Source organism: Anomaloglossus baeobatrachus, chromosome 12 (genome assembly GCF_048569485.1).
Source record: "Anomaloglossus baeobatrachus isolate aAnoBae1 chromosome 12, aAnoBae1.hap1, whole genome shotgun sequence".
Lineage (NCBI taxonomy): Eukaryota > Metazoa > Chordata > Amphibia > Anura > Aromobatidae > Anomaloglossus > Anomaloglossus baeobatrachus.
The window spans coordinates 25,619,188-25,644,940 of record NC_134364.1 but is presented as its reverse complement, the minus strand read 5'-3'; the positions used below and the strand labels follow the sequence as shown (position 1 = coordinate 25,644,940).

General features: G+C 47.5%; 1 protein-coding gene and 1 long non-coding RNA gene across 2 annotated transcripts in view; both read right to left on the bottom strand.

Moving 5' to 3' along the window:
- LOC142257967 (neuroendocrine protein 7B2-like) overlaps positions 1 to 25,753 on the bottom strand; it is a 229,620-nt gene that overhangs the window by 54,318 nt on the left and 149,549 nt on the right. The window contains exons 1-2 of the mRNA XM_075330308.1: positions 6,506 to 6,606; positions 1,636 to 1,867 (exon numbers count right to left, since the gene is read on the bottom strand). Of these exons, the coding sequence (XP_075186423.1) occupies positions 1,636 to 1,867; positions 6,506 to 6,511 (238 nt within the window). The 5' untranslated portion in view covers positions 6,512 to 6,606. Of the gene's footprint in view, positions 1 to 1,635; positions 1,868 to 6,505 lie in introns of the transcript that reaches the window.
- Positions 23,049 to 23,755, bottom strand: LOC142257996 (uncharacterized). The gene is made up of 3 exons (XR_012727690.1): positions 23,686 to 23,755; positions 23,505 to 23,584; positions 23,049 to 23,332 (listed from the first exon to the last, which is right to left on the bottom strand). It is a non-coding gene; the product is annotated as an uncharacterized LOC142257996 (long non-coding RNA).

Below are 25,753 nucleotides of genomic sequence, written 5' to 3'. Positions count from 1 at the left end.
TAGACCCGAAAATGGTGCAAGACAGAACACACGCTTGCTCTGTCTGCTCCATTATACTTAATGGCCCTGTCGGCGCATACGTCTGAAACACGTTTTGTGGGGGAGGGGCGGGATTTCGGATGTATGCCCCGACGGAGCCACTGAAACGTAATATGAAAGGGGCCTAATAGGTTCCCCAAGCTTAAGATCTGTGCAGGCCTCAGAGGTTGACCCTAAAGGGGAACCCTAAACAACCCCTTTTAGAACAAAAAGCTCAGGAACGTTGAAAACCATATGCCTTCTGGTGAGGCCGCAAACACAGTATTGGCCATTAGATCCCATGGAAATCAACAGGTTCAGTAGAGAATAAAGGGGGCTTTACACGGTAGCGATATCGCTAGCAATTTGTAGCGATAGCGAGCGTGTAAGTACCCGCCCCCGTCGCGCATGTGATTGTTTGTGATCGCTGCCGTAGCGAACAATATCGCTACGGCAGCGTCACACATACTTACCTGGTCGGCGGCGTCGCTGTGACTGCCGAACAATCCCTCCTTCAAGGGGGAGGGACGTTCGGCATCACAGTGACATCACCGCAACGTCACACAGCGGCCGGCCAATCAAAGCGGAGAGGCGGAGCCAAGCGTGATGTAAACATCCCGCCCACCTCTTCTTTCTGCATTGGGGCCGGTGGCAGGTAAGGAGACGTTCCTCGCTCATGCGGTGTCACACATAGCGATGTGTGCTGCCGCATGAGCGATGAATCACAACGCTAAACAACCCTTACTGATTTTTGAGTTTGGGACGAGGTCGCCTAAGGTCGCTGGTAGGTATCACACGCTGCGATATTGTTAATGATGCCGGATGTGCGTCACTAACAACGTGACCCCGATGATCAAACATTAACAATATCGTAGCGTGTAAAGCCCCCTTAAGGCCAACTTGGTCTTCCCTCTTAGCCCCTATCATTTTCCTTAATAACAAAAGTTTTTATGCTGTAGCCATGAATCAATATAAAGCATGTCCATAGGAAGAAAAAAGAAAAATTACAAATTGTGCAAGTAACAACTGCACACAGTTTATGAAGTCTAAAAGGGGCTTTACACGCAGCCCCCGTCGTTTGTGCGTCACGGGCAAAATCGCTGCCCGTGGCGCACAATATTGCTAGTTTCCGTCACACATACTTACCTTCCTAGCGACGTCGCTGTGGCTGGCGAACAGCCTCTTTTCTAAGGGGGCGGTTCGTGCAGCGTCACAGTGACATCACACGGCAGGCGTCCAATAGAAGCGGAGGGGCGGAGAGCAGCCGCAGGAAAGTCACGCCCACCTCGTTGCCGGAGGACGCAGGTACGGTGTTGTTCCTCGTTCCCGGGGTGTCACACGTAGCGATGTGTGCTGCCTCAGGAACGACGAACAACCTGCGTCCTGCATCAGCAATGATATTTGGGATTTGAAAGACGTGTCAACGATCAACGATAAGGTGAGAATTTTTGATAGTTAGCGGTCGCTCGTACGTGTCACACGCAACGACGTCGCTAACGAGGTCGGATGTTCGTCACGAATTCCGTGACCCCAACGACATCTCGTTACCGTTAGTGATGTTGTTGCGTGTAAAGCCCCCTTAATACTGAGCAAACTAATACTGCTGTTGTCAAGTACCTTCGATATTCTGCGGCCCCACAATGTTCACTGCCTGGTGTGCCGGGTACTCCACTCTTGGCCTTGCAATTCCCAGCTCTTCCATCACCCCATGAAGCAACCGCTGGATGTCTGCCTCCGACACTCGATCCGGGCTTCGTACGCTATGACCAAAAGCTGGATTCATTGAACAGATCATTATCGCCAGCATGGGATAAACCAAGGAGATGAAAATATTGGTCTCCATCTTTACCTGAACACAAGCACAAAAGATAATGTTATGCCACAGTCACATTACATGTCACCTTCTTTAGTTTATCATGGCATAAAATGAATTGTAAATGTGTAGGATCATGTATCCTCTAATCTTTAAAGGGGACCGGTCACATCCATAAATGCTATTTACATCCATATATGGAGGTAATCTGAAGTTAAATAGTATTTACATGCTGTGTAGCAGCAGCTACAGGGAGAAAATGAAGTTATATCCTCCCTGTAGCCGCTTGTTACCAGTCATCGGGAGGTTTAGAAAGCAGTTACAGTCACAATCACTATATAGAGGGCATGCTGTAATCAATCCCCATCACATTGACTGACAGCGAGCTCTGCAGTACGTGGGTGCAGAGCAGACTGTGCAGGTGAGTGATTGCAGCTGTGTTCATTGTATAGTGTAAGCGTTAACTGTAAGAGCTCCTTGCAACACACTGATGACTGGAAACAAGCGGCTTAAGGGAGGAAATTACTTAATTTTCTCCTTGCGCACGCTCTTCTAGTAAACAGACTACATGGTTTAAATGTTGAAATAGTTACCCCCTATAGCTGCAGGTAAACCGCATTTCTGGACATGACAGGTTCCCTTCAAAGGCACTTTACTGGACATTCATGGCCTATCTTCAGGCTAGACCAACAAAAAGAGAAACAACAACAAGCAAACACTCCAACCTTCAGAGCCTCATGAAAATTTGCATCATCATTTTGGACATTGTGCATAGCCATGTAGACAGTAGAGAAATCCTGCAAATTAGGGTATGCCATCAATAAATGATTGGAGGTTTTGCACCCACACTGATCAGCTGAATGAAGCCATGAGAGGGGGTCAGTGATTGAATTATACTTTACAGTGACACCAAAAATTGAAACATAATTAGATGTTCAAAACAATATGACAATTGCCATTAAAGAGGTTCTCTGGAAATAGGAAACTCTAAATAACAAAAGGGAACAAAAATTCCTAAAAATATTTATTTGCTAAATCTTAAGAGTTTTCTCTAAGAAGGTAATCACTATACAATGAAGATGGCTGTTGTCTTATTACATGGACACAAACCTGGTCTAGACTGATAGGACAGGTGAGGTTCAGGATGTGTAGAGGCAAACTCCACTGCTGTGACCTGGAGATAAGCTATGCCATGCATTCTCATTCTGAAGGACATGGTGGACAGCAGTGAGAGCAGCTTCTTCTTACCTCAACACCCCTGATATCTCCAAAGTTAGATCATAGAGACAGAGTGACAGCAGTGAGAGCAGCCTCCTCTTACCTCAGCACCCCTGATATCTCCAAAGTTAGATCATATAGACAGAGTGACAGCAGTGAGAGCAGCCTCTTCTTACCTCAGCACCCCTGATATCTCCAAAGTTAGATCATAGAGACAGAGTGACAGCAGTGAAAGCAGCCTCTTCTTACCTCAGCACCCCATGATATCTCCAAAGTTAGATCATATAGACAGAGTGACAGCAGTTAGAGCAGCCTCTTCTTACCTCAGCACCCGATGATATCTCCAAAGTTAGATCATAGAGACGGAGCGACAGCAATGAGAGCAGTCTCTTCTTACCTCAGCACCCCTGATATCTCCAAAGTTAGATCATATAGACAGAGTGACAGCAATGAGAGCAGCCTCTTCTTACTTCAACACCCCTGATATCTCCAAAGTTAGATCATATAGACAGAGTGACAGCAATGAGAGCAGCCTCTTCTTACTTCAACACCCCTGATATCTCCAAAGTTAGATCATATAGACAGAGTGACAGCAATGAGAGCAGCCTCTTCTTACTTCAACACCCCTGATATCTCCAAAGTTAGATCATACAGACAGAGTGACAGCAGTGAGAGCAGCCTCTTCTTACTTCAACACCCCTGATATCTCCAAAGTTAGATCATATAGACAGAGCGACAGCAGTGAGAGCAGCCTCTTCTTACCTCAGCACACCTAGTATCTCTAATACTAGATCAGATGGGGAAGAAGGAAACCGGGATATGCCGTGCTGATATCAGAGGATGCAGCCTTCTTCTTCAGGACAATTATGACAGAAAATTCAACTTTGTCATAATTGTCCTGAAGAAGGAGGCTGCATCCTCCGAAACGCGTAGACCTGACTAAATAAAAGAGGAATTAATCAACTCTTGCATGTTTGATGTCAGCACGGCAAATCCCGGTTTCCTTCTTCCACATCTGCAATATGTCACTCCGGGGCTGCAGCAGACGCCATTTTATGCATATGTAGGAGTTGTGACTGGCACAACTTCTACAGGTGAGTATCTTACATGTTGTCTTATCATATCCATCATATCCCACCAGATAAGAGCCTATCTGTGCTTCTTATCCACAGCATACTTCTATAATACTAGATCAGAAACACCTGGTGTAAAGCATTGTAAGTAGCCTCTTACCTCAGCACACCTAATATCTCCAGTACTACATCAGAAAGACATAATGGACAGCAGTGTGAGCAGACTCTTACCTCGGCAACCTTAGTATGTCTAGTATTGGATCATACAGACCAAGTTGACAGCAGTGAGAGCAGCCTCTTCTTACCTTAACACCCCTGGAATCTCTAGAATTAGATCATATAGACATGGTGGACAGCAATGTTAGCAGCTTCCTCTTACCTCAGCACACCTCGCATCTCCAGTATTAGATCATATAGGGAGGGTGGACAGCAGTGCAAGCAGCCTCTTCTTACCGCAGCACCCCTAAAATCTATAGTAGAAGGATATCCTCTGGAAGCACAACTTCCTACACAGGAAGGTAAGTGGATGGTGCTTTTTACTACACATGCCTATTGCCACCTGTCCTATTAACAGTTTAGATCAGTTTTCTGCCATTGTAACAAGGTGGCGGCCAATTTAACCCTTCAGTGATCTCCTCTGTTGACAAAAAGATTGTGATTTGCTAATTAACACTATTTAGGAATTTATAATGACATTTCCTTACGTTATTTAATTTATTTTCCTGGAAAACCCCTTTAAGCATCAAAAATACAGTGATGATTTTAGATATCCGAAATGTGCATATACCACTAGAAAACGCCACTGCATCTTTGACATTCGCCCTTCCCATTCAAAACTCCTACTACATTTTTTAGTTCCTTTAACTATTTTTTTTTATATATATATATATATATATATATATATACTTTAAAAGTATATAGTAGTGTTCTTGATTTGGCTTAGAAAAATAAAGTGCAATACCTTTAAAGGGAATCTGTCAGCAGGTTACGTCTCCTGACAGCATTATAATGTGTGCAAGCAACGGCGCTCAACACAGTGAAATCCTAGGTGCATTGCCCCCTGGGAAGTATGCCAATCAAAAAGGTCTGTGGAGCTTCTGTAAGGAGTCTCAACATGGAAAATAGCCGGGTATCCCTCCGGGAAGGACCTAGCCAAGGAGTGGCTCTTTTTAGGAGACCACAATAACTACCATATTAAGTGGCCCTTTTAGTCAATATCTAGCTCTTGACGAGTTTAAAGATATGAAAAGGGAAATACCAAGGCCAGGGATCCATCCACAGACAGCGGTTTCGGGGTATTGCCCCTCATCAGTGTGGTCTAGGATAATGGCCAGGTGGGAGCAATGTCTAGTAGACCAGCAAGACAAAACACTGCCGGCAGCCAGCGAAGGCGCTCAACACAGTGAAATCCTAGGTGCATTGCCCCCTGGGAAGTGTGCAAATCAGAAAAGCTCCATGGAGCCTCTGTTAGGAGTCTCGACACGGAAAACAGCCAGATACCCCTCCGGAAAGGACCTAGCCAAGGAGTATAACTTATAACTAGGGATGATCGAATACTTCGATTATTCGGCTTCGCGAATATTTTCCGAATACCTCGCCGCTATTCCACTATTCGCGAATATTCGATACGCAATGTAAGTCTATGGGAAACCCGAATAACAATGAACTATTCGGTCTTCCCATAGACTTACATTGCGCATCGAATAGTCGAATAGCGGCGAGGTATTCGTAAAATATTCGCGAAGCCGAATAATCGAAGTATTCGATCATCCCTAATTATAACGTAAGCAAAAAGATTCCGACTCTATCCGTGCATTGTTTATTCAACTAGATAGATATCTATATCTTAAGAGAAAGGAATAAGTATTGGTCTTATCTGCGAGTAGTTTCCTCATCTCTCCACTGGAGGGCAGACCTTGCAATACATAAAAGGCCAAAAAATGAATGTATGATGGAAGGACGGATTTCTATGTAATGTGGTTGGTATACATGTTCTAGATGAGCAATGATGATGCTTTATAAACATAGATCGGATGTTAGTAGATATATTTTCTGCACATAAGAGAACGCTAAATGTCAGATTATTCTAATCCTTTGCTCCATACAATGAACAGCTATTGTTGTCCCGATTATTTGCCTACGGATTTACAACATATGTAATTAGTTTCACAATATACATCGTTACTGAGCAAAGGGATAAAGCAGCGTCACTTTAAATACAGAGAAATTCAATAATTGTAGACCCCACTAACACATTACAAGAACCCGTCTGACCGCCCAGATCACAGGGAGCTGCCGAAAGGAAGAGCTATATAGAAATCAAACAGAAAAAGAAGGCAAAACGCATCATCTCATGAGCTGCGAACAGAATCAGGAGACTTACAAACATGGAGGCTGACAGCTGGAGATGCAGGGTCTGAAATGAGAAGAGGAAGCAGCAGGGAGGGAGGGATGGAGGGAGGGATGGAGGGATGGAGGCAGACGTGGGCGGAAGCTACAGAGACAGGTGAGAGGGGAAGGAGAACAGCGGTGGAGAGAGGTCCTCCAATCCTGGAGCTTCGTGGCCTCTCTCCTGTATTGTAAGAACTAGAAAATCGATTCTCTTCCCAGCATCTGTATATTAGGTTTACGGATTCTCCAGCCTATATAAATATCGATGAATTTTGAAGTACAAACAAATATTTTATTTATCTATTTACAGATTCCCCCGAACACGTCAGTAAAGCTACTTTCACACATCAGTTTTTTCCCATCAGGCACAATCCGGAAAAAAACGGTTAAAAAACAGATCCGGCGTCGGATCCTTTTTATCCCTATTGATTTGTATTAGCGCCGGATTGTGCCTTATGGCCTCGCGTTGCATTCGGCTTTTGCCGGATCCGTCATAATTGGCTAATGCGCCAGCCGGATGGAACGTCTCTTGTAACGTTTTTTGTCTCTGACAACAAAAAAAACGCATCACGCTGGATACGGCGTGATTTACAATGGAAGCCTATGGACGCCGGATCCGTTTTTTTAAACTGAGCATGCTCCAATTTATTGTTAAAAAACGGATCTAGCAAAAAAAAAAAACGGACAAAACGGATGCAAAAACTTTTTTTTGATGGATCAGGTATACCGGATCCGTCTAAAAATAAGGATCCGGCGCATCAGTTTTTGAATATTCTGCACCGGATCCGTTGCATCAGGCACACGCCGGATTGTGCCTGATGCCAAAAAACTGATGTGTGAAAGTAGCCTAATCCAACCAACATTGTATTATGTGATTTCAATGTCATAAAATGATAGATTTGTGGACATCGAAAACAGTCACATACCCACTGCACAAAGAGAGGACACCATAGCACCTCCAATGTCACCATCACCTAGCCACCAACAAAAATGTTTCCAACATACACACACACACACACACACACACACACACACACACACACACACACACACACACACACACAGCGCCATGGCCAAAAGTGTTGGCACCCTTGAAGTAGTTCCAGAAAATGAAGTATTTCCCATAGAAAGTTAGTAAATATAATATCCCCTCACACACTGCTACTTTGTAGAATACTGTATCCCCCCCCACACACTGCCACTTTATATAATATCCCCCCCCACACACACTGTCCCTCTGTATATCCCACACACACATAGTTACATAGGTTGAAAAAAGACCTAGGTCCATCTAGTTCAACCTTCCTCCACTAATTCTATATTTTGTCCCCAAGTCACTTATACCAACAAACAATGTTGTGTGTACTGAAAACAAATCATCCAGCCTTCTTTTAAAAGCTGTTATAGTGTCTGCCATCATTACCTCTTGTGGTCGGCATTCCACAGTCTGACTGCTCTAACTGTAAAGAACACTTTCCTATTTAGCTGTCGGAATCGCCTTTCTTCCACTCGCTTTGAGTGCCCCCTGATCCTTAGTATTGTCTTTGGAAGAAATAAGTCATGTGCCAGTCCTTTATATTGACCACACATGTATTTATACATAGAAATGAAATCTCTGAGACGTCTTTTTTCTAAGCTAAACTTATCTGCCCACACACACTCTGCCCCTTTCTATAATATACCCCCACACACTGCACCTCTGTATAATATCCTCCCCACACACACTGCCCCTCTGTATAATATCCCCCACACACACTGCCCCTCTGTAGAATATCCCCCCACAAATAATGCCCCATTAAAATATTACTCCAAACCTTGCCCCACTGTATATTATACCCAAACACATTGCCCCTCTGTATAATAGCCTCTCTGTATAATATACCCCCACAAACTAACCCTCTGTACATATTCCCCCACACACGCTGCCTCTCTGTATAATAGCATAATAGCCCCCACACATTGCCCCTCTGTGTAATATACCCCTACACAGTGCTCCTCTTACTATTATGCCCCCTTTCACAATTTTCCCTATTGCCCGATAATGCACCCACATACTAACAAACTGCTCCCCTCCCTTCCCTCCTCAGTAAATATTAGGACATGTAATTTTCAACTCCTCCATGGAGCGCTTACGAATTCCCCGCCACATCCTCACCACCTCTGCATGGTTCCTCATTGCCTACAGCAATGAGATAACCTCATCACGCTACTGCACGCTGGGCTACGTAATGATGCGTACTACTCGACCCACTGCCCTTGGCACCACCACATGTGACAGCTGAAGTAACACGTTCAGCCCCCGGAGCTGCAGCCAAACTTTCTGCAGGGAGTGACTATGATGCGACCCAGGCCTTAATAAAGCAAAATAATTACCCCAGGCCCCTTCCCTTCACTAGGCCCCATACACTAGTAAGAGCAGTAATGCCCTGAAACAGAGACGAAAAAAGGGTAACAATGTTTTGAACTTAACTTTCAGACTACATATCTCACCATCCACTACAGCTTTGGGCGTGTGACTACCTTCATTATATAGTCAATCATCTTGGCTATATCATACCTAAATTTGACTTGCAATGAATTACCATATGATTAGTTATGCAGATTCTTGTCATGTCATTGCACATTGTTACAGTTTTGCTGCTGGTGTTTGAAAAATCTTTCTTCCTGTATACCAATTACAACTAGTCATGAGCAAGCACTACCATGCTCAGTTGCTCAGTACTTGAAAAGAGCAGGTCATATGCTTGGAAGGGATCAACTAGAGTACAGGGCATAATGGAAGTCAATGGGAAACTCAAATATTTTTCAGGAAGATCTTCCAGATAAATGCTCGAGTAACTCATTGACTGCCATTATGCTTGGTACTTAAGTCGAGCCCGTCCGGGCATCCGACTGCTTGTTACTCGTACCAAGCACCTGAGCATGCTAGTGCTCACTCAGCACTAATTACAACCTTTTGTCACATTTCCGAATAGCTCAGTGTGTTATTAGGTCGATTCCCAAGTGAAAAGACACTGTTTCGAATCAAGGAGCAGCCATGAAATTGATTTCCCAAGAAAAGAGAAATAGCATCATCCAGCTTATTGATAGCAGTCTCTCAGCCAAGAAAATTGCCAAACTGCCATGATAGTTGGAAGACTACAAAATGAAGTCCGTTCTTCCATTCAAAAGCCAAGACATGGATGTCCAGGCAAAATATCGGCGTCAACAAGTTGGCTCATCACAAGATCTACCAGTTATGGAGCGACAAATATGGCAGTGGAGTTGGCTCATATGTTTCCTAATAGGGAGATCACAGACGTCCATGCAAGCAAGCCTGGAATGGTGGTCTGAAAAAAGGTGAAGAAGCCTCGACTTGAATATCGTCATAAGACGCATTTGTTCGAGATTGCAAAAAAAGTACAAAAAGTGGACAGTAGAAGATTGGAAATGGGTGATTGGAGCGATGAAATGAAAGTCAATAGATGGCTCTGATGGGGGCAAATGGGTCTGGAACAAACAAGGGAAAAAGGGGTCAACGGGATCAAGAAATTGAAGAAACTGTCAAGTTCGGTGGAGGATGCCTGATGATAAAGGCGTTGGATACTTGACCAGGATCGATGGTGGTCTCGGTGCTAAGCTATATGTGGGTATGCTACAAGGCCAAGTTACTTTGTACACTCGAGTACTATGGGTATGAAAAGGACGACAGTGTTCTAGCAGGACACAGACCCGAAACATACATGGAGATTAGTGAAGAAATGGTTCAATGACAATGAAGTAGAGGTGCTGGATTGGCCCACACAGTCCCCAGACCTCAACCCAATAGAACACTTAGGGAGTAGAGTTTAACAAAAAGCTGTATACAGACCCCAGTGAGTCAACCGGTATGCCCCAACATTGGGAACGTGTACAATAGACCTGGGATCAGATTTCGGTCAAGACTTGTTTGAATCTAATCTAGAGTATGCCCAGGAGGATTCAGACAGTGCTGATCTCCAATAGGTGGAATTACAAAAATTACTAACAAAATAACACAAATTAAAATTTAGAATTTTAGTAGTGAAACAGTAACAATGCAGTGACATAAGAATCTGCATAACTAATCATATGCTAAACAGTTTTATTTATGTATATTTATGGATTTATGTATGAGATAGCTAAGTTGATTGTCTATAAAATGATGGCAGCCTCACACTCAAAGCTGCAGTGGATGGTGAGATATGGAGCCTGAAGATCAAAAGTTCAAAACATTGTTACACTTTTGCTCTACAGGGTAAATCATTTTTTTGGATTTTTTTTTGTAAAATTACATTATGAATGCATAGCTTTAATATCTAATGTATTCCAGTTAATCACTTTACCGAGTGAAAATCTAATAAACTTTCAATTTACTTTAAATTGATGTCATACCCATGTGACGAGAAGGGGAGGGGCCTCAGCCAACAGAAAAATGTTGCTTTCTGGTATCAGCTATGTTGGCTGAGGCCCCGCCTTTTCTGGTCACATGGGTATGACATCAGCACAGGTCCTTCTAGTCAAAGTAAATCGATTCTATAATAGAATTAGCATAAATATCAGGGGGAGGGGATAACTATGAATACCCCCCAGCTATTATCTGATCTAAAGCTGCTGTCACTCAACAAGCTGCTGATTTTACAAACTTTACTTTCTTAAATGTTAAAACCTATACATCCTAGCTGACCATTACAGGTATGTATAGAATCAGCCTGATAGTGCCAGTATAGCCCTGGCTATAGGTTATATAGGAAAATCCTGGTGATTGGTGCGTTTTAAAGTTCCAATATTGTTGATATTGTTGATCGCTTATACTATACATAGCAGAGAGCAGAGCATCTATGAATAGCGAAAATCATGTTCTCCTATGAAATGCCAGCTAAACACTGGCTTTCACCATATATTGATGACAAGAATGGAGGTCTTCAGCAGACCCCCCGGCTATCAGGGCAACCCATCAGTGTCCTGTTGATAAAGAAGGGTTAATAGTTTCTGTATTTCTAGATTTTAAATACTTTATTATTACATTAGTACATTTTGTTTAAGTATTATTATTATTATTTATTATTATAGCGCCATTTATTCCATGACACTTTACAAGTGAAAGAGGGTATACGTACAACAATCATTAACAGTATAAAACAGACTGGTATAGGAGGAGAGAGAACCCTGCCCGCGAGGGCTCACAGTCTACAGGGAATGGGTGATGGTACGATAAGTGAGGACAGAGCTGGTTGTGCAGTGGTGTACTGGACTGAGGGCTATTGTAGGTTGTAGGCTTGTTGGAAGAGATGGGTCATATACTAGCCGCAGTGTTGTCTGTCTCAAAATTCAAGGTCTTATTTTTGTCTATAAAATATTTTCTTATCTCACATGCAAGTGACTCGCCCGCCCCAGGGCCTTAGGTGACTCAGTGTCGGGCCAGACTAGTCCAGGGTAGTCAGCGGTGGCGGGGCCCGACTCCGTGACCCTGGCGGGGTCAATTATGTGGCGGTATGGATGGGGGGAGATGATGATAATAAAGTTTATAATATGTTCGTGACGTCACCTGTGGTAATTTGCAGCTATGGAGCCACAGTTGCTGAAAGGGACCTCCGGGGCTGATGTTATGGCAGCTAAGGTGTTTCTTGCTCTCCACAGGTAGAGCGGGTACCCCGGGGCAACCTTTGGTGCTTGGTAAAGTTTATGGTGCTTGTGGATGCGGTGCAGGATAAATCAGACGACACAGGGCTTGCAGTTCAGATGTTTACTGACTGTGCAGTTCAATGCGGTAGCTCACCGGTTACCCACGGAGTGCCAGGATCAGCTGTCAGGGACCTCCGCCGATCCCGGATAGTTCAAGGGTCAGTACCGGTGCACCCCTCTATTTGTCCTTTCTGGCTGTCTCTTTAACGCCAAACTGTGCTATGCTGTCCTGCGCCTCCACCACAGGGCCTGTACAAAGGTGGCTGACCTCAGTCGTATCTTGCTCACCTTTACCGGTGATCTGTGGCGGGTTGTGGCCTCGGGTACTTGAAGCAATCTCCCGGCCGTCGGTTTCACTAAGAGTAATGTCTTTCTTCTCTCAGTCTAGGGACTGTCCCTGGGTTGCAGCCAGATCCCTCCACCCGATCTTCTAGTGGAACAGGTCACGGGACAATTGCCCTTCCGTGGACCCTGGAATCCCTTCTTTCGGTGTCACCTGGGCCTAACAAGACCCCAGGATCTTCACCAGGAACCTCCTCCTGTCTTCCTCTCAGTCTGCTGTCCTCTCCTGACAGCCCACCTCCTCTCTTCACTCTCTCTGACAGACTGCCTCAACTTGAACTCCCAGATTCCTCTTTCTACCACCTGACTCCTCCCACACTCCCTCTGGCTAGGCCCCACCCCTCACCATTGGGACCAGTGGATGGGACTTACGGCCCCATGACCAGATCATCTATGGGGGGGTTACTGCCACTATCCCTGACCCAGTGTATGCCTACCAATTGGTGTGTGCAGGTGTTGTCTGGGAACCGGTAGATGACCCCATTCTTACCCGAGATGGGATACCACACCTCTGGCTGAGGTGCAATATCTCTGTGGCAATGGAAGCCTTGGGTCGCCACACAAGACTCTACATTTCTGTATTTCTCAGACTTAAAGGTCATATACCTTTAGGTATATAAGGTCAATATACAGAAACCGATCATGCTCACAAGAATGCAGGTCTTTTCTTCAAGCGCTTGCTATTGATGAGGCCTCACTGGTGATCCCGTCATCTGACCTTTGATTCAGAGCAGAATAGCTATATCACCGTGATGATGCTGATGAGAGTGCGGAATGATGTGCCCCCATGCCGGCGGGCATTAACTGCCACTGTCAGAGGAGGATAGCGGCATTTAACAGGTTAACAGCTCCTCTTCCTATCCTAACCAAAATAAACCCGTTTTCTGTGTCTTATTTTTCTCTTCGTTCTTTACCGTTTGGAGTGGCGGGCTATTCTGTAAACCACAGCTCCTCTTCACCCCACAGCTGTTAGGAGGCAAATGATTGTCTACAAGCCAACATCTAAGGCAGGGACAAGACATGACGCAACTGTATATTAATGTCATGAAGGGGTTAAAAGGCGCTCAAATGACTTAATAGGTATAAGTCTTCCGATCACCTATAGATAGTTATAGGTAGCTCATCCCAGAGCCCCATTAAAGTGAGAGAAGAGAGTAAGGCACTTGTAAACACCTCTGGTTTATCGCCCATGGGTATAGGATTAGGGATTGCACTCCAATATTCCTGATCCTATTCTCCCCCAACAGAGGAGTCAGAAACCCCCCGTACCATCAGTAGGGATTCTTTTAAAGCCTTTTCAATTCTTTTCCTCATAGTTTCTTCTTGTCCAGTGGAACCTCGGTTTACGAGTAACCCAGTTAGCGAGTATTTTGGTAAACGAGCAAAGCTTGCTGTAAATTTGTAACTCTGTTTACGAGAAAGCTTTGCTGTACGAGACAATTCTCTCCGCACACACTTCCGGTTCCGTACATCCACCGCGCTCTGATCCGCTCTTGCAGTCCACACAAACACACACAAGCACACACACACACACATATTATGCTCACCTTACCTTCCGTTCCATCGCCGGTCTCCTGGTTCTTGTAGTTCGCCGGTACAGGATGTGTATCGGTAACCATCACGACAAGGGAGGAACTTCCGCTGTCAGCCGCTACTCAAAGGCAGCACGTTGACCAATCAGAGGCAAAAACGGCTCCTGCCTTTGACGTCAGCACGCTGGCAATGGAAGGTCCGGCATCGGTCGCGATGGTTAGCCGATACACATTCTGTAGCGGCAAACAACAAGAACAAGGAGGCCGGTAAGGGAGCGGAAGGTAAGGTGAGCATAATATGTGTGCGCGCGTTTGTGTGTGGAATGGCACAATAGGGGACCAGGATGGGACATTGAACAAGTTGTGGAATAAATTGTCTGCATTGTAATGATTTCCTATGGGAAATCTTGCTTTGCTAGACGAGTATCTTGGTTAACAAGCACAGTCCCGGAACGGATTGTTCTCGTAAACCAAGGTTCCACTGTATTTCATTATTCTTGTAAAGCATTAGCTCCAGAGCTGTTTTTTACTGGTCACCATCATCACTGGTCTACCTGGTACAGTCTTCAATGGTGGCATGTGACGCTTCGCACTAGTCAAGCCCGCTCAATTCTCCTTCCAGCACCCTCCGCCAGGAGAAAAAGGATGTATTAGAGTTCATGACACCACCCATGGTATGTGGTAATTTGGAGTACCACCGCTGCAGTTGGGAGTACTCGGGGGTGATGGAATGGGGCAGCCGGACGTTAGGACCTTCCACGAGTAGGGGGAATGCCCCGGGACTCGATGATGGTGTTCGGGGAGTGCCGTGGGGAGCGAAGGGGTCACTTTCGTACTCACTCAGTCTGTTAAGCTGTCACCGACAACTGGATAAACCAAAGTTCTGGATACCGCTGCCGCTAAGGGGAGCTTAGTTCGGGTCCCGTCCCCAATGGTGGTGCCTGGTGATCTGTGACCTGCCTCCTGGCACTAAGTTCACATTTCTGTTGGTCCCAGTAGTATAGGACTAGTCGGGTCCCGCTCCCCGCTGTGGCTAAGTGTGGGAGCCTGCTCTCAGGGTTCACGCTTGGGATTTTCTGGACCGTTTTTGTGGAAAGTCCTATCCCCCTCGTTGCGCTAGTACCCCGATTTTGGAGCAGGTGGAGAGCGGATCTTGAAAGCTCCGTCCTCATCAGGTAAATTGTCAGGTTGCCTGGAGCTACTCCCTGACCTAGGGTCCACGTACCCAGTCGTGCCCTGGTCCTAGCCCGGTGATGGTACAAGGCCGCCGGCTGTCCTCGACAGTTCCGTGCCCCTTGTCACGATCCCCTGGTCCTCTAGGCCCAGAGCACCCTCTGCCACCTAGATGGCTTCCTAGGAGCCCGGCTCCTGACCTCCTCTCTCCTTCACTTCTCTCTACTCTGACACTCCTGCCCTCCCCTTACCAACCCCCCTAGTGGGCGACCCTATTCCACTCAGGCCGTCCACTGGTGTGTCTGGTGGTTGTGGTGCAGAGTGTTCCTAGGATTTTAATCAGCTGATGTAGGCAACACCATGTAGTTGGGGACCCGTAACCAAGAAGGAGGTGGATATTGCACAGAAAGGCAGATTGTGCAATACCCTGTGACGACCCGATAGTCCAGGGACGTCAATGAGTATAGGGAGACTCCTGACAGTTCAAGGGGGAACCGAAGGGGTCTGGTCTCGTTGTACATAAATTGAAAAGCAGCCCGGAGTCTGTTAAGTATTCTCTGAAATACCGCAGCATTTCAGGGTAATATCTACATGGCCGCATTAACGCAGCCAATGTCTGATTCAAGTTCCCTGGACTACATGTGGCGTGAATATACCAATCAGATCCGATTTAAAGGGAAGCTGTCACCAGGTTCTTGCTCACCCATAATGTAGGGGCAGAGATCCCGATTCCAGCGGTGTCACTTACTGAGCTCTTTGCTGTTATTTTGATAAAATCACTGTTTTCTCTGCTGCAGATCTATCAATTATACAAACCTCATGAATATGCTGGACTACCTGCAGCACGCCAAGTAGTCCTGTAATGATAATCTACTGCTGATTAAACTGATTTTATCAAAACTACACAAAACAGCTCAGTGAGTGACACATTGCTGGAATCAGGATCTCTGACACTACATTACGCTGCTCTCAGATTAGGTGGAAAAAACCTGCCATAGATTCCCTTTAAAGCCATCCCACATTAGGAAGTGAATAAATGTCCTGGGAACGAATGCGCATGTGTGGAGGGGACTCAGGAGCTGAGGTCCCTCCACAGGCGGCAAAATGCCAGATATTACAAAGCCAGCATCTATGTCTAACAGACGAGGCCGGAGCTAAGTAGTGGCATTTGGATGGAAGCTGCTCGCTCCCATTGGCCCCCTTAGACACGATGGTTAGGCACCCATGGGTGACTGACACCTGGGGACCCTACTGAAAGACATCATGGCCACCACCTTGGTACTTCTGTGAAGCTGTGTCACAGGCTAAAATAGATAGGAGACAGCGATTTTAACCATATACCTATAATTTCCCTCTCAAGCTATTTCTCTATCCTTTTCTAGCTCTAAAGTTACTAAGGTCTGACTGCAAGCGGGAACGCAGATCAGGGGTGCGCCTTATAATCCGAATGCAGCTTACCGGGAGGTGGTGGAGAATGGTCACAGGAGGCCGGGGCAATGCTGTGGTCAGTGATGCAGGGGCCATCCTGAAAACGCTGGTGGTGCGGGCTTCAAATAATGGTGCCCAGTGTCTGTGCGTGCGTAGCGGGAGCTCTTAGCTCAAGCTCTCATCTGCACACACGCCGCCTCTGGCCCACTGATTGCAAAGCAACGGACTTATGGAAAATGGCGCATGCCCAGATGAGATCTCTTCTGGTCATTGAGCAGATATCTCAAACTGCGCACACACAAACTCCGGGCGCCATTTCTTTAAACTCCGCACCGCCTACAGTTTCTGGATGTCCCTGCTTCACAGCGAGCATCTGGGACACCTGCCACCTCGCCCACAGCGGCATCGTACTCCACCACCTCCTGTGACACTGCTACACTACTGCTGCTGCCGCCCCCACCCCCCCTTCCCGGTAAGACACCGCCAGGTTATAAGACAGACCCCATTCTTTTTTTGTAACCTTTTATCCCACTCGAAAATTGGGGTGAGTCTTATATTTCAGTGCATCTTATAAAATGAAAATTTGGACGAAGAACAGTTGCTGCGAAACGCGCGTCAGTGTTGGGGGACGCCGCACCATTATTTGACTTGGACTTTTGGTCTGCTGGTAATATTTCATGTGGCTTGGATGACTATCTATATTTACTTTGTTAGATCTTCACATATGTGTATGTATACTACTTTTCTTAGTTAGCATAGCAACGGATAGTGATAGTTTGAGCTGCATATGGTTCGAATATATTGTATCTGGCCCTAAGATATAGATAACCTTTGGCTAAGGATTATAGGTCCATTACTTTATTACATAGGTGCTGGGTCCCCCATATCAAGTCCATTCGTCTTATATATTTTAATTGTTGTAATGAAGGGAATTTTGTTTACTTACCGTAAATTCCTTTTCTTCTAGCTCCAATTGGGAGACCCAGACAATTGGGGTGTATAGCTTATGCCTCCGGAGGCCACACAAAGTATTACACTAAAAGTGTAAAGCCCCTCCCCTTCAGCCTATACACCCCCCGTACTGCTACGGGCTCATCAGTTTTGGTGCAAAAGCCCGAGGAGGAAAAAATTATAAACTGGTTTAAAGTAAATTCAATCCGAAGGAATATCGGAGAACTGAAACCATTTAACATGAACAACATGTGTTATACAAAAACAGGGGCGGGTGCTGGGTCTCCCAATTTGAGCTAGAAGAAAAGGAATTTACGGTAAGTAAACAAAATTCCCTTCTTCTTTGTCGCTCATTATTGGGAGACCCAGACAATTGGGACGTCCAAAAGCAGTCCCTGGGTGGGTAAATAATACCTCATAATAGAGCCGTAACTGCTCCGTCCTACAGGTGGGCAACTGCCGCCTGAAGGACTCGCCTACCTAGGCTGGCATCTGCCGAAGCATAGGTATGCACCTGATAGTGCTTCGTGAAAGTGTGCAGGCTCGACCAGGTTGAGGGCCGCAGAATTCAGATGGAAAAACGGCCCTTGAGACAGCAAATCTGGTCGGTCTGGCAGTGCCCACGGTTGGCCGACCGTGAGATGCCACAGATCCGGGTACCACGACCTCCTCGGCCAGTCTGGAGTGACGAGGATGACGCGGCGGCAGTCGGCCCTGATCTTGCGTAACACTCTGGGCAACAGTGCCAGAGGAGGAAACACATAAGGAAGCCGAAACTGCGACCAATCCTGAACTAAGGCGTCTGCCGCCAGAGCTCTGTGATCTTGAGATCGAGCCATGAATGTTGGGACCTTGTTGTTGTGCCGTGACGCCATTAGGTCGACGTCCGGCATCCCCCAGCGGCAACAGATCTCCTGAAACACGTCCGGGTGAAGGGACCATTCCCCTGCGTCCATGCCCTGGCGACTGAGAAAGTCTGCTTCCCAGTTTTCTACGCCCGGGATGTGAACTGCGGATATGGTGGATGCTGTGGCTTCCACCCACAGCAGAATCCGCCGGACTTCCTGGAAGGCTTGCCGACTGCGTGTCCCACCTTGGTGGTTGATGTAAGCCACCGCTGTGGAGTTGTCCGACTGAATTCGGATCTGCTTGCCTTCCAGCCACTGCTGGAACGCTTTTAGGGCAAGATACACTGCCCTGATCTCCAGAACATTGATCTGAAGTGAGGACTCTTGCTGAGTCCACGTACCCTGAGCCCTGTGGTGGAGAAAAACTGCTCCCCATCCTGACAGACTCGCGTCCGTCGTGACCACCGCCCAGGATGGGGGTAGGAAGGATTTCCCCTTCGATAATGAAGTGGGAAGAAGCCACCACCGAAGGGAAGCTTTGGTTGCCTGAGAGAGGGAAACGTTCCTGTCTAGGGACGTCGGCATCCTGTCCCACTTGCGTAGGATGTCCCATTGAAGTGGACGCAGGTGAAACTGCGCGAAAGGGACTGCTTCCATTGCTGCCACCATCTTCCCCAGGAAGTGCATGAGGCGCCTCAAGGGGTGTGACCGACCTTGAAGGAGAGATTGCACCCCTGTCTGTAGTGAACGCTGTTTGTCCAGCGGAAGCTTCACTATTGCTGGAAGAGTATGAAACTCCATGCCAAGATATGTCAGCGATTGAACCGGTGTCAGATTTGACTTTGGAAAATTGATGATCCACCCGAAACTCTGGAGAATCTCCAGAGTAACGTTGAGGCTGTGTTGGCATGCCTCTTGAGAGGGTGCCTTGACCAGCAGATCGTCTAAGTAAGGGATCACCGAGTGTCCCTGAGAGTGGAGGACCGCAACTACTGTAGCCATGACCTTGGTGAAAACCCTTGGGGCTGTCGTCAGGCCGAACGGCAGTGCCGCGAACTGAAGGTTTTCGTCTCCTATGGCGAAGCGCAAGAAGCGCTGATGCTCTGGAGCAATTGGTACGTGGAGATAAGCATCCTTGATATCGATCGATGCTAGGAAATCTCCTTGGGACATTGAGGCGATGACGGAGCGGAGGGATTCCATCCGGAACCGCCTGGTCCTTACGTGTTTGTTGAGCAGTTTTAGGTCCAAAACAGGACGGAAGGACCCATCCTTCTTTGGAGCCACAAACAGGTTGGAGTAGAAACCGTGGCCCTGTTGCTGAAGAGGAACCGGGACCACCACTCCTTCTGCCTTCAGAATGCCCACCGCCTGCAGAAGAGCCTCGGCTCGCTCGGGAGGCGGAGATGTTCTGAAGAATCGAGACGGAGGACGAGAGCTGAACTCTATCCTGTAACCGTGAGACAAAATGTCTCTCACCCAACGGTCTTTTACTTGTGGCAGCCAGGTGTCGCAAAAGCGGGAGAGCCTGCCACCGACCGAGGATGCGGTGTGAGGAGGCCGTAAGTCATGAGGAAGCCGCCTTAGTAGCGGCACCTCCGGCGGTCTTTTTAGGGCGTGATTTAGACCGCCATGCGTCGGAGTTCCTCTGATCCTTCTGAGGCCTTTTGGACGAGGAGAATTGGGACCTGCCCGCACCCCGAAAGGACCGAAACCTCGACTGTCGCCTCCTCTGTTGGGGTGTTTTTGGTTTGGCCTGGGGTAAGGATGTTTCCTTTCCCTTGGATTGTTTGATGATTTCATCCAATCTCTCACCAAACAAACGGTCGCCAGAAAATGGCAATCCAGTTAAGCACTTTTTGGAAGCCGAATCTACCTTCCATTCCCGCAGCCACAAGGCCCTGCGTATTGCCACCGAATTGTCGGCTGCAACCGCCGTACAGCTCGCAGAGTCCAGGACAGCATTAATAGCGTAGGACGCAAATGCCGACGTTTGAGAGGTTATAGACGCCACCTGCGGCGCAGACGTACGTGTGAGTGCGTCAATTTGCGCCTGACCAGCTGAGATAGCTTGGAGTGCCCATACGGCTGCGAATGCTGGAGCAAAAGACGCGCCGATAGCTTCATAGATGGATTTCAACCAGAGCTCCATCTCTCTGTCAGTGGCATCCTTGAGTGAAGCTCCATCTTCCACTGCAACTATGGATCTAGCCGCAAGTCTGGAGATTGGAGGATCCACCTTGGGACACTGAGTCCAGCCCTTGACCACGTCAGGGGGGGAAGGGGTAACGTGTATCCTTAAGGCGCTTGGAAAAACGCTTATCTGGACAAGCTCGGTGTTTCTGGACTGCCTCTCTGAAGTCAGAGTGGTCCAGAAACATACTCTTTGTACGCTTGGGAAACCTGAAACGGAATTTCTCCTGCTGAGAAGCTGACTCCTCCACTGGAGGAGCTGAGGGAGAAATATCCAACATTTCATTGATGGACGCAATAAGATCATTCACTATGGCGTCCCCATCCGGAGTATCAAGGTTGAGAGCGGCTTCAGGATCAGAATCCTGATCAGCTACCTCCGCTTCATCATACAGAGAGTCCTGCTGAGACCATGAACATTGTGATGATGTCGAGGGGATATCATAGCGAGCTCGCTTAATCGGTCTGGGGCTGCGGTCCGTGTCAGAGACCTCACCCTGGGATCCATGAGACACCCCGGGAGGACATTGCTGTTCCAACTGAGGGGGACCAGGGGGCAATGATTCCACAGTGCCCCTGGCTTGAGATGCCGGCCTGGACTGCAAGGCTTCTAATATCTTAGCCATAGTCTCAGAAAGTCTTTCAGTAAAAACTGCAAACTCCGTCCCTGTCACCTGGACAGTGTTAACAGGTGGTTCTCCCTGGGCCGCCCTTAGCAGAGGCTCCGGCTGAGAAAGTGCCACAGGGGCCGAGCATTGCACACAATGAGGGTCAGTGGAACCTGCCGGCAGTATAGCCGTACATGCTGCACAGGCAGCATAGTAAGTCTGTGCTTTGGCACCCTTGCTATTTGTGGACGACATGCTGTTGTCTCCTCTGAGCAATACAGGAGGGTATATAGACAAAAATCAACAGTGCACCATACAGTGTAAAGTATAGTCTATAATCATGTAATCTATAAGTACACTTCTGCACTAGTGGGGCCAGCACCACAGGTGCTGCTTACCGCCTTCGCAAAGCGGTTGTGTGGGCACCAGAAATCCTGCCTGGGTCTCCCTGAGCTTGTCTCTCCTCTCCAGCGTTAGCAGAGCTGAGAGGAATGGCTGCCGGCGTCCTGAGGAGAGGAGGGAGCCGTGGGCGTGACCCAGAAAAGTGCGGGAACTGGTGCCCCACTGTGCAGAGTGAGGGGGGTGGAGTATGCAAAGCATGCTCCAGCCCTTAGTGCTGCCGTCCTGTACAGCGTCCCGCCCTTCCCCTGACTGGCAGGGCTGGGGGCGGGAAGAACACGAGACTAGGCCGCAAAAGCCGGGGACTCGAGTTATAAGCGCGGCCGCCGTATAAGCGCGGTCGGCGCGGAAGTCCCCGGCGCACTAACAGTCCCAGCCGCGCCGTAGTGATAACCATGGCAGCGGCGGTCAGCGAGGCAGTCCCCCTACACGAACACACTCAGCGACGCTGAAGTGTGTAATGGCACAAACGCAGTCAGCGCTGCTGTCCCCGGTGCACTAGCACACCCAGCAATGCTGGAGTGTTGCTGTGCGCGGTCCCCACGGGGACACAGAGTACCTCAAAGTAGCAGGGCCATGTCCCTGAACGATACTCGGCTCCTATCCAGCATGGTCCTCAGGAGCTGTGGATGGAGCACGGTCTCCTGTGCCTGGAGACCGAAAAGATCCCACTTCACCCAGAGCCCTAATTGAGGGATGGGGAAGGAAAGCAGCATGTGGGCTCCAGCCTCCGTACCCGCAATGGATACCTCAACCTTAACAACACCGCCGACAAAAGTGGGGTGAGAAGGGAGCATGCTGGGGGCCCTGTTATGGGCCCTCTTTTCTTCCATCCGACATAGTCAGCAGCTGCTGCTGACTATATAGAGGGAGATGAACCTGGCTCAACCACTCAGTAATAGTAGGTGCTCTGGAGAAAAATCATACAATATAAAGAAATATATACTCCGGCACTCAAATGAATTGTGAAAAAGAGTCCAATATGATGCTCAAAAAACGTCTTTATTATAAATGTATATTATGTCCGACGTTTCTACCCATTTAGGGTCTTCTTCAAGGACTAATATATAATAACAAGAAAAGAAAAAATACAGTGTCAAAACAACATATTGTACTGTATTGTTACATAATAAATGTGGATATTACACATACAAAGGGAAAAGGAAGAGAGAAAGGGCAAGCTCTTCTTACCAAAAAAATATTATTTCAAAACAAATGTGCATGTATATATATAACTACAGACATACGCATATATATCCATGCATGTACGCGCATACACATCAATGAGCATTACATAAAGAATGTATATGAAAAAAACCCACGGGTACATGATAGTAAACAAAAGTACAACAAACTCAACAAATTCCCCTTAGGGGATCAAGCATAGAGTATTAGTACGAGGACTGAGGACTGAGAATCAAGACATACCTATGATAGATGCTATTTAAGGTATATGAATGAGCATCGTAGCACGTCTGGTGAATCAATTATGGATGTCCATAAAAGGGTACTGAAAGGCGAAATATGAAAAGTCAATCTTATGCAAAACTATGAAAGAGAGAGCGGACAGTGGGGGTGGTGTATAGGGTATACCTGAGATACTAAGATGGCCAATGTTAGGAACAGGGCATCCGTTTAGGTAAACAGAGGGACCTCAGTCGTGCTGAAAGAAGGGGATGTGTGTGTCAGATGGGGGTATTATCTGTTGTAACCTGTAACTGGTTACTTCTCCCATGTGGTATCATACAGAAGACTGCGTATAAAGGATCATACTCGTGTCAACTATGGGAAACATGTAGCTAGATGTATGGCACATGTTCCTCTGGAGGACATACCTCACGGTAAATCCAATCTGCACCAGGGGTCCGGGACCACGGTTCAGGTCGGGTTAACCAGTGTAGATAAAGGGTTCACACTGCGTGAAAAAATGATGTATAAGTAAATCAGAACTAAAATCAGATGTACATGTTACTGAGAATTTAGACCAAGCTAAGAGTGTAGTAAAGTTATAGTTACCATATACGTGGGAGTGGGTCTCGAAAATCTGAAAGAATAGGGTGAGACTCAAATGGCAAAGAGGATGACCTCACCATTGAGGGTTTACCGTACAAAAGTTATACTGTATCCACCGCAAGTTCAGGGGTGATGAGCATATGCTATAGTCAGAAACACATAAAAACACATTACATGTAAAGTGATGTCAGAAAGGTGTATGTCACTACCTCTAATGAAAAAACGATTCCTCTAACTGTGTCAGAGACACCATCATACCTCATAAAATGGCAACTGTTGTGGAAAGGTGCGGCTACCTGCAGGGCTTATATGTAGTAAGCAAACATGGAGATGTCACTGAAATGGAGCATATGAGTAAGCTCACTGAATACATAAATCACATGTGGTACATAACGGTGAAGAGACATAACTGACCTGCTAGCAAATGTATAACACTCTAAGTGGGGCTGGCCAAAGGCTCTATAGGGGAGTGGAAAAAAGGAAAAAATGAAAATCAATTCTCCAACATAGATGATAATGGAGACTGTGTCACATACCTGTGTGTGGGATGGTGACCGCATGCAAGGCGCCGGACGCCATGTTAAAACAAGGGGGGGTATTTATGCTAGTAGAAACGTAAGTGTCCAATGCAGGTGGACGGCCTGTGACGTGATTACGTCCTAAGGCGTGATGACCTGTAGTCCCGCGCATGCGTGGTAGGGTCAAACACCGCGTCAGCGGTGTCAGACCCGCGCATGCGCGGAAGACAGAGTCCACACGCCTACACCCAATCGGAGAGGACGGTCAGTGACGTGATAGCGTTAGCAGGCGTGATGACGTGAAGCCCCGCGCATGCGCGGGAGAATCAGACGCCGCGATAGCGGCGCCCGACCCGCGCATGCGCGGGAGGCAAGCCCACACGCCTGCATGTGTACTAGGTGACGGGGGGCGTGTGTGAAGACGCTCCGAGCAAGCGCGGTGTGTAACGCCACCACAGGCGTATCCGCGCCTGCGCGGTGAGCAAACACACACGCGCGCACTAAAGTGGTGAAGTATCCTACGCGCGTGCGCGTAGGGACCCATGGCCGACGTGAGCCCAACGGTCTCTTGTAACAGAATAAGGGAGGTTGGGAGAACTCGGAGACGGTGGGGTAAGCAGTTTGTAATAATGACCAATGCTTCATGACGCTACCCTTAATAAGTGGTGAAAATGGATAAAGATTCTCAAACAACGCGAGGCATATTGGATTCACACTCTGAGAACTTTGGAACCCTATGGGTTAAACCGTGAATATGATGTGATTCTTTAGGTTTCCCCCTATGGTGAATGACATACTGATTTGTTGGTAATGTTTTGCAGTATGGTTTCATTATTCTTTTAATAGAGGGGTGTATGCTAATATAATAATTTTCCCCTTCTTCTCTTTTAGGTCACTCACAACACCTGAATGTAATTTCACCCAGCACATCACTTTCGATCTGTGTCCAGCACTCTCACAGTGGTTTGTATTTTCCCCTTCTGACAGTTCTTCCCTCACTGCGCGTGCGCGGGCGCCCCTGTCCTTCGCGCGCCCGCGATGCGCGGTGCCACGATGGCGCCCCGCCCCGTTGGGCTCGCGTCGGCCATGGGTCCCTACGCGCACGCGCGTAGGATACTTCACCACTTTAGTGCGCGCGTGTGTGTTTGCTCACCGCGCAGGCGCGGATACGCCTGTGGTGGCGTTACACACCGCGCTTGCTCGGAGCGTCTTCACACACGCCCCCCGTCACCTAGTACACATGCAGGCGTGTGGGCTTGCCTCCCGCGCATGCGCGGGTCGGGCGCCGCTATCGCGGCGTCTGATTCTCCCGCGCATGCGCGGGGCTTCACGTCATCACGCCTGCTAACGCTATCACGTCACTGACCGTCCTCTCCGATTGGGTGTAGGCGTGTGGACTCTGTCTTCCGCGCATGCGCGGGTCTGACACCGCTGACGCGGTGTTTGACCCTACCACGCATGCGCGGGACTACAGGTCATCACGCCTTAGGACGTAATCACGTCACAGGCCGTCCACCTGCATTGGACACTTACGTTTCTACTAGCATAAATAC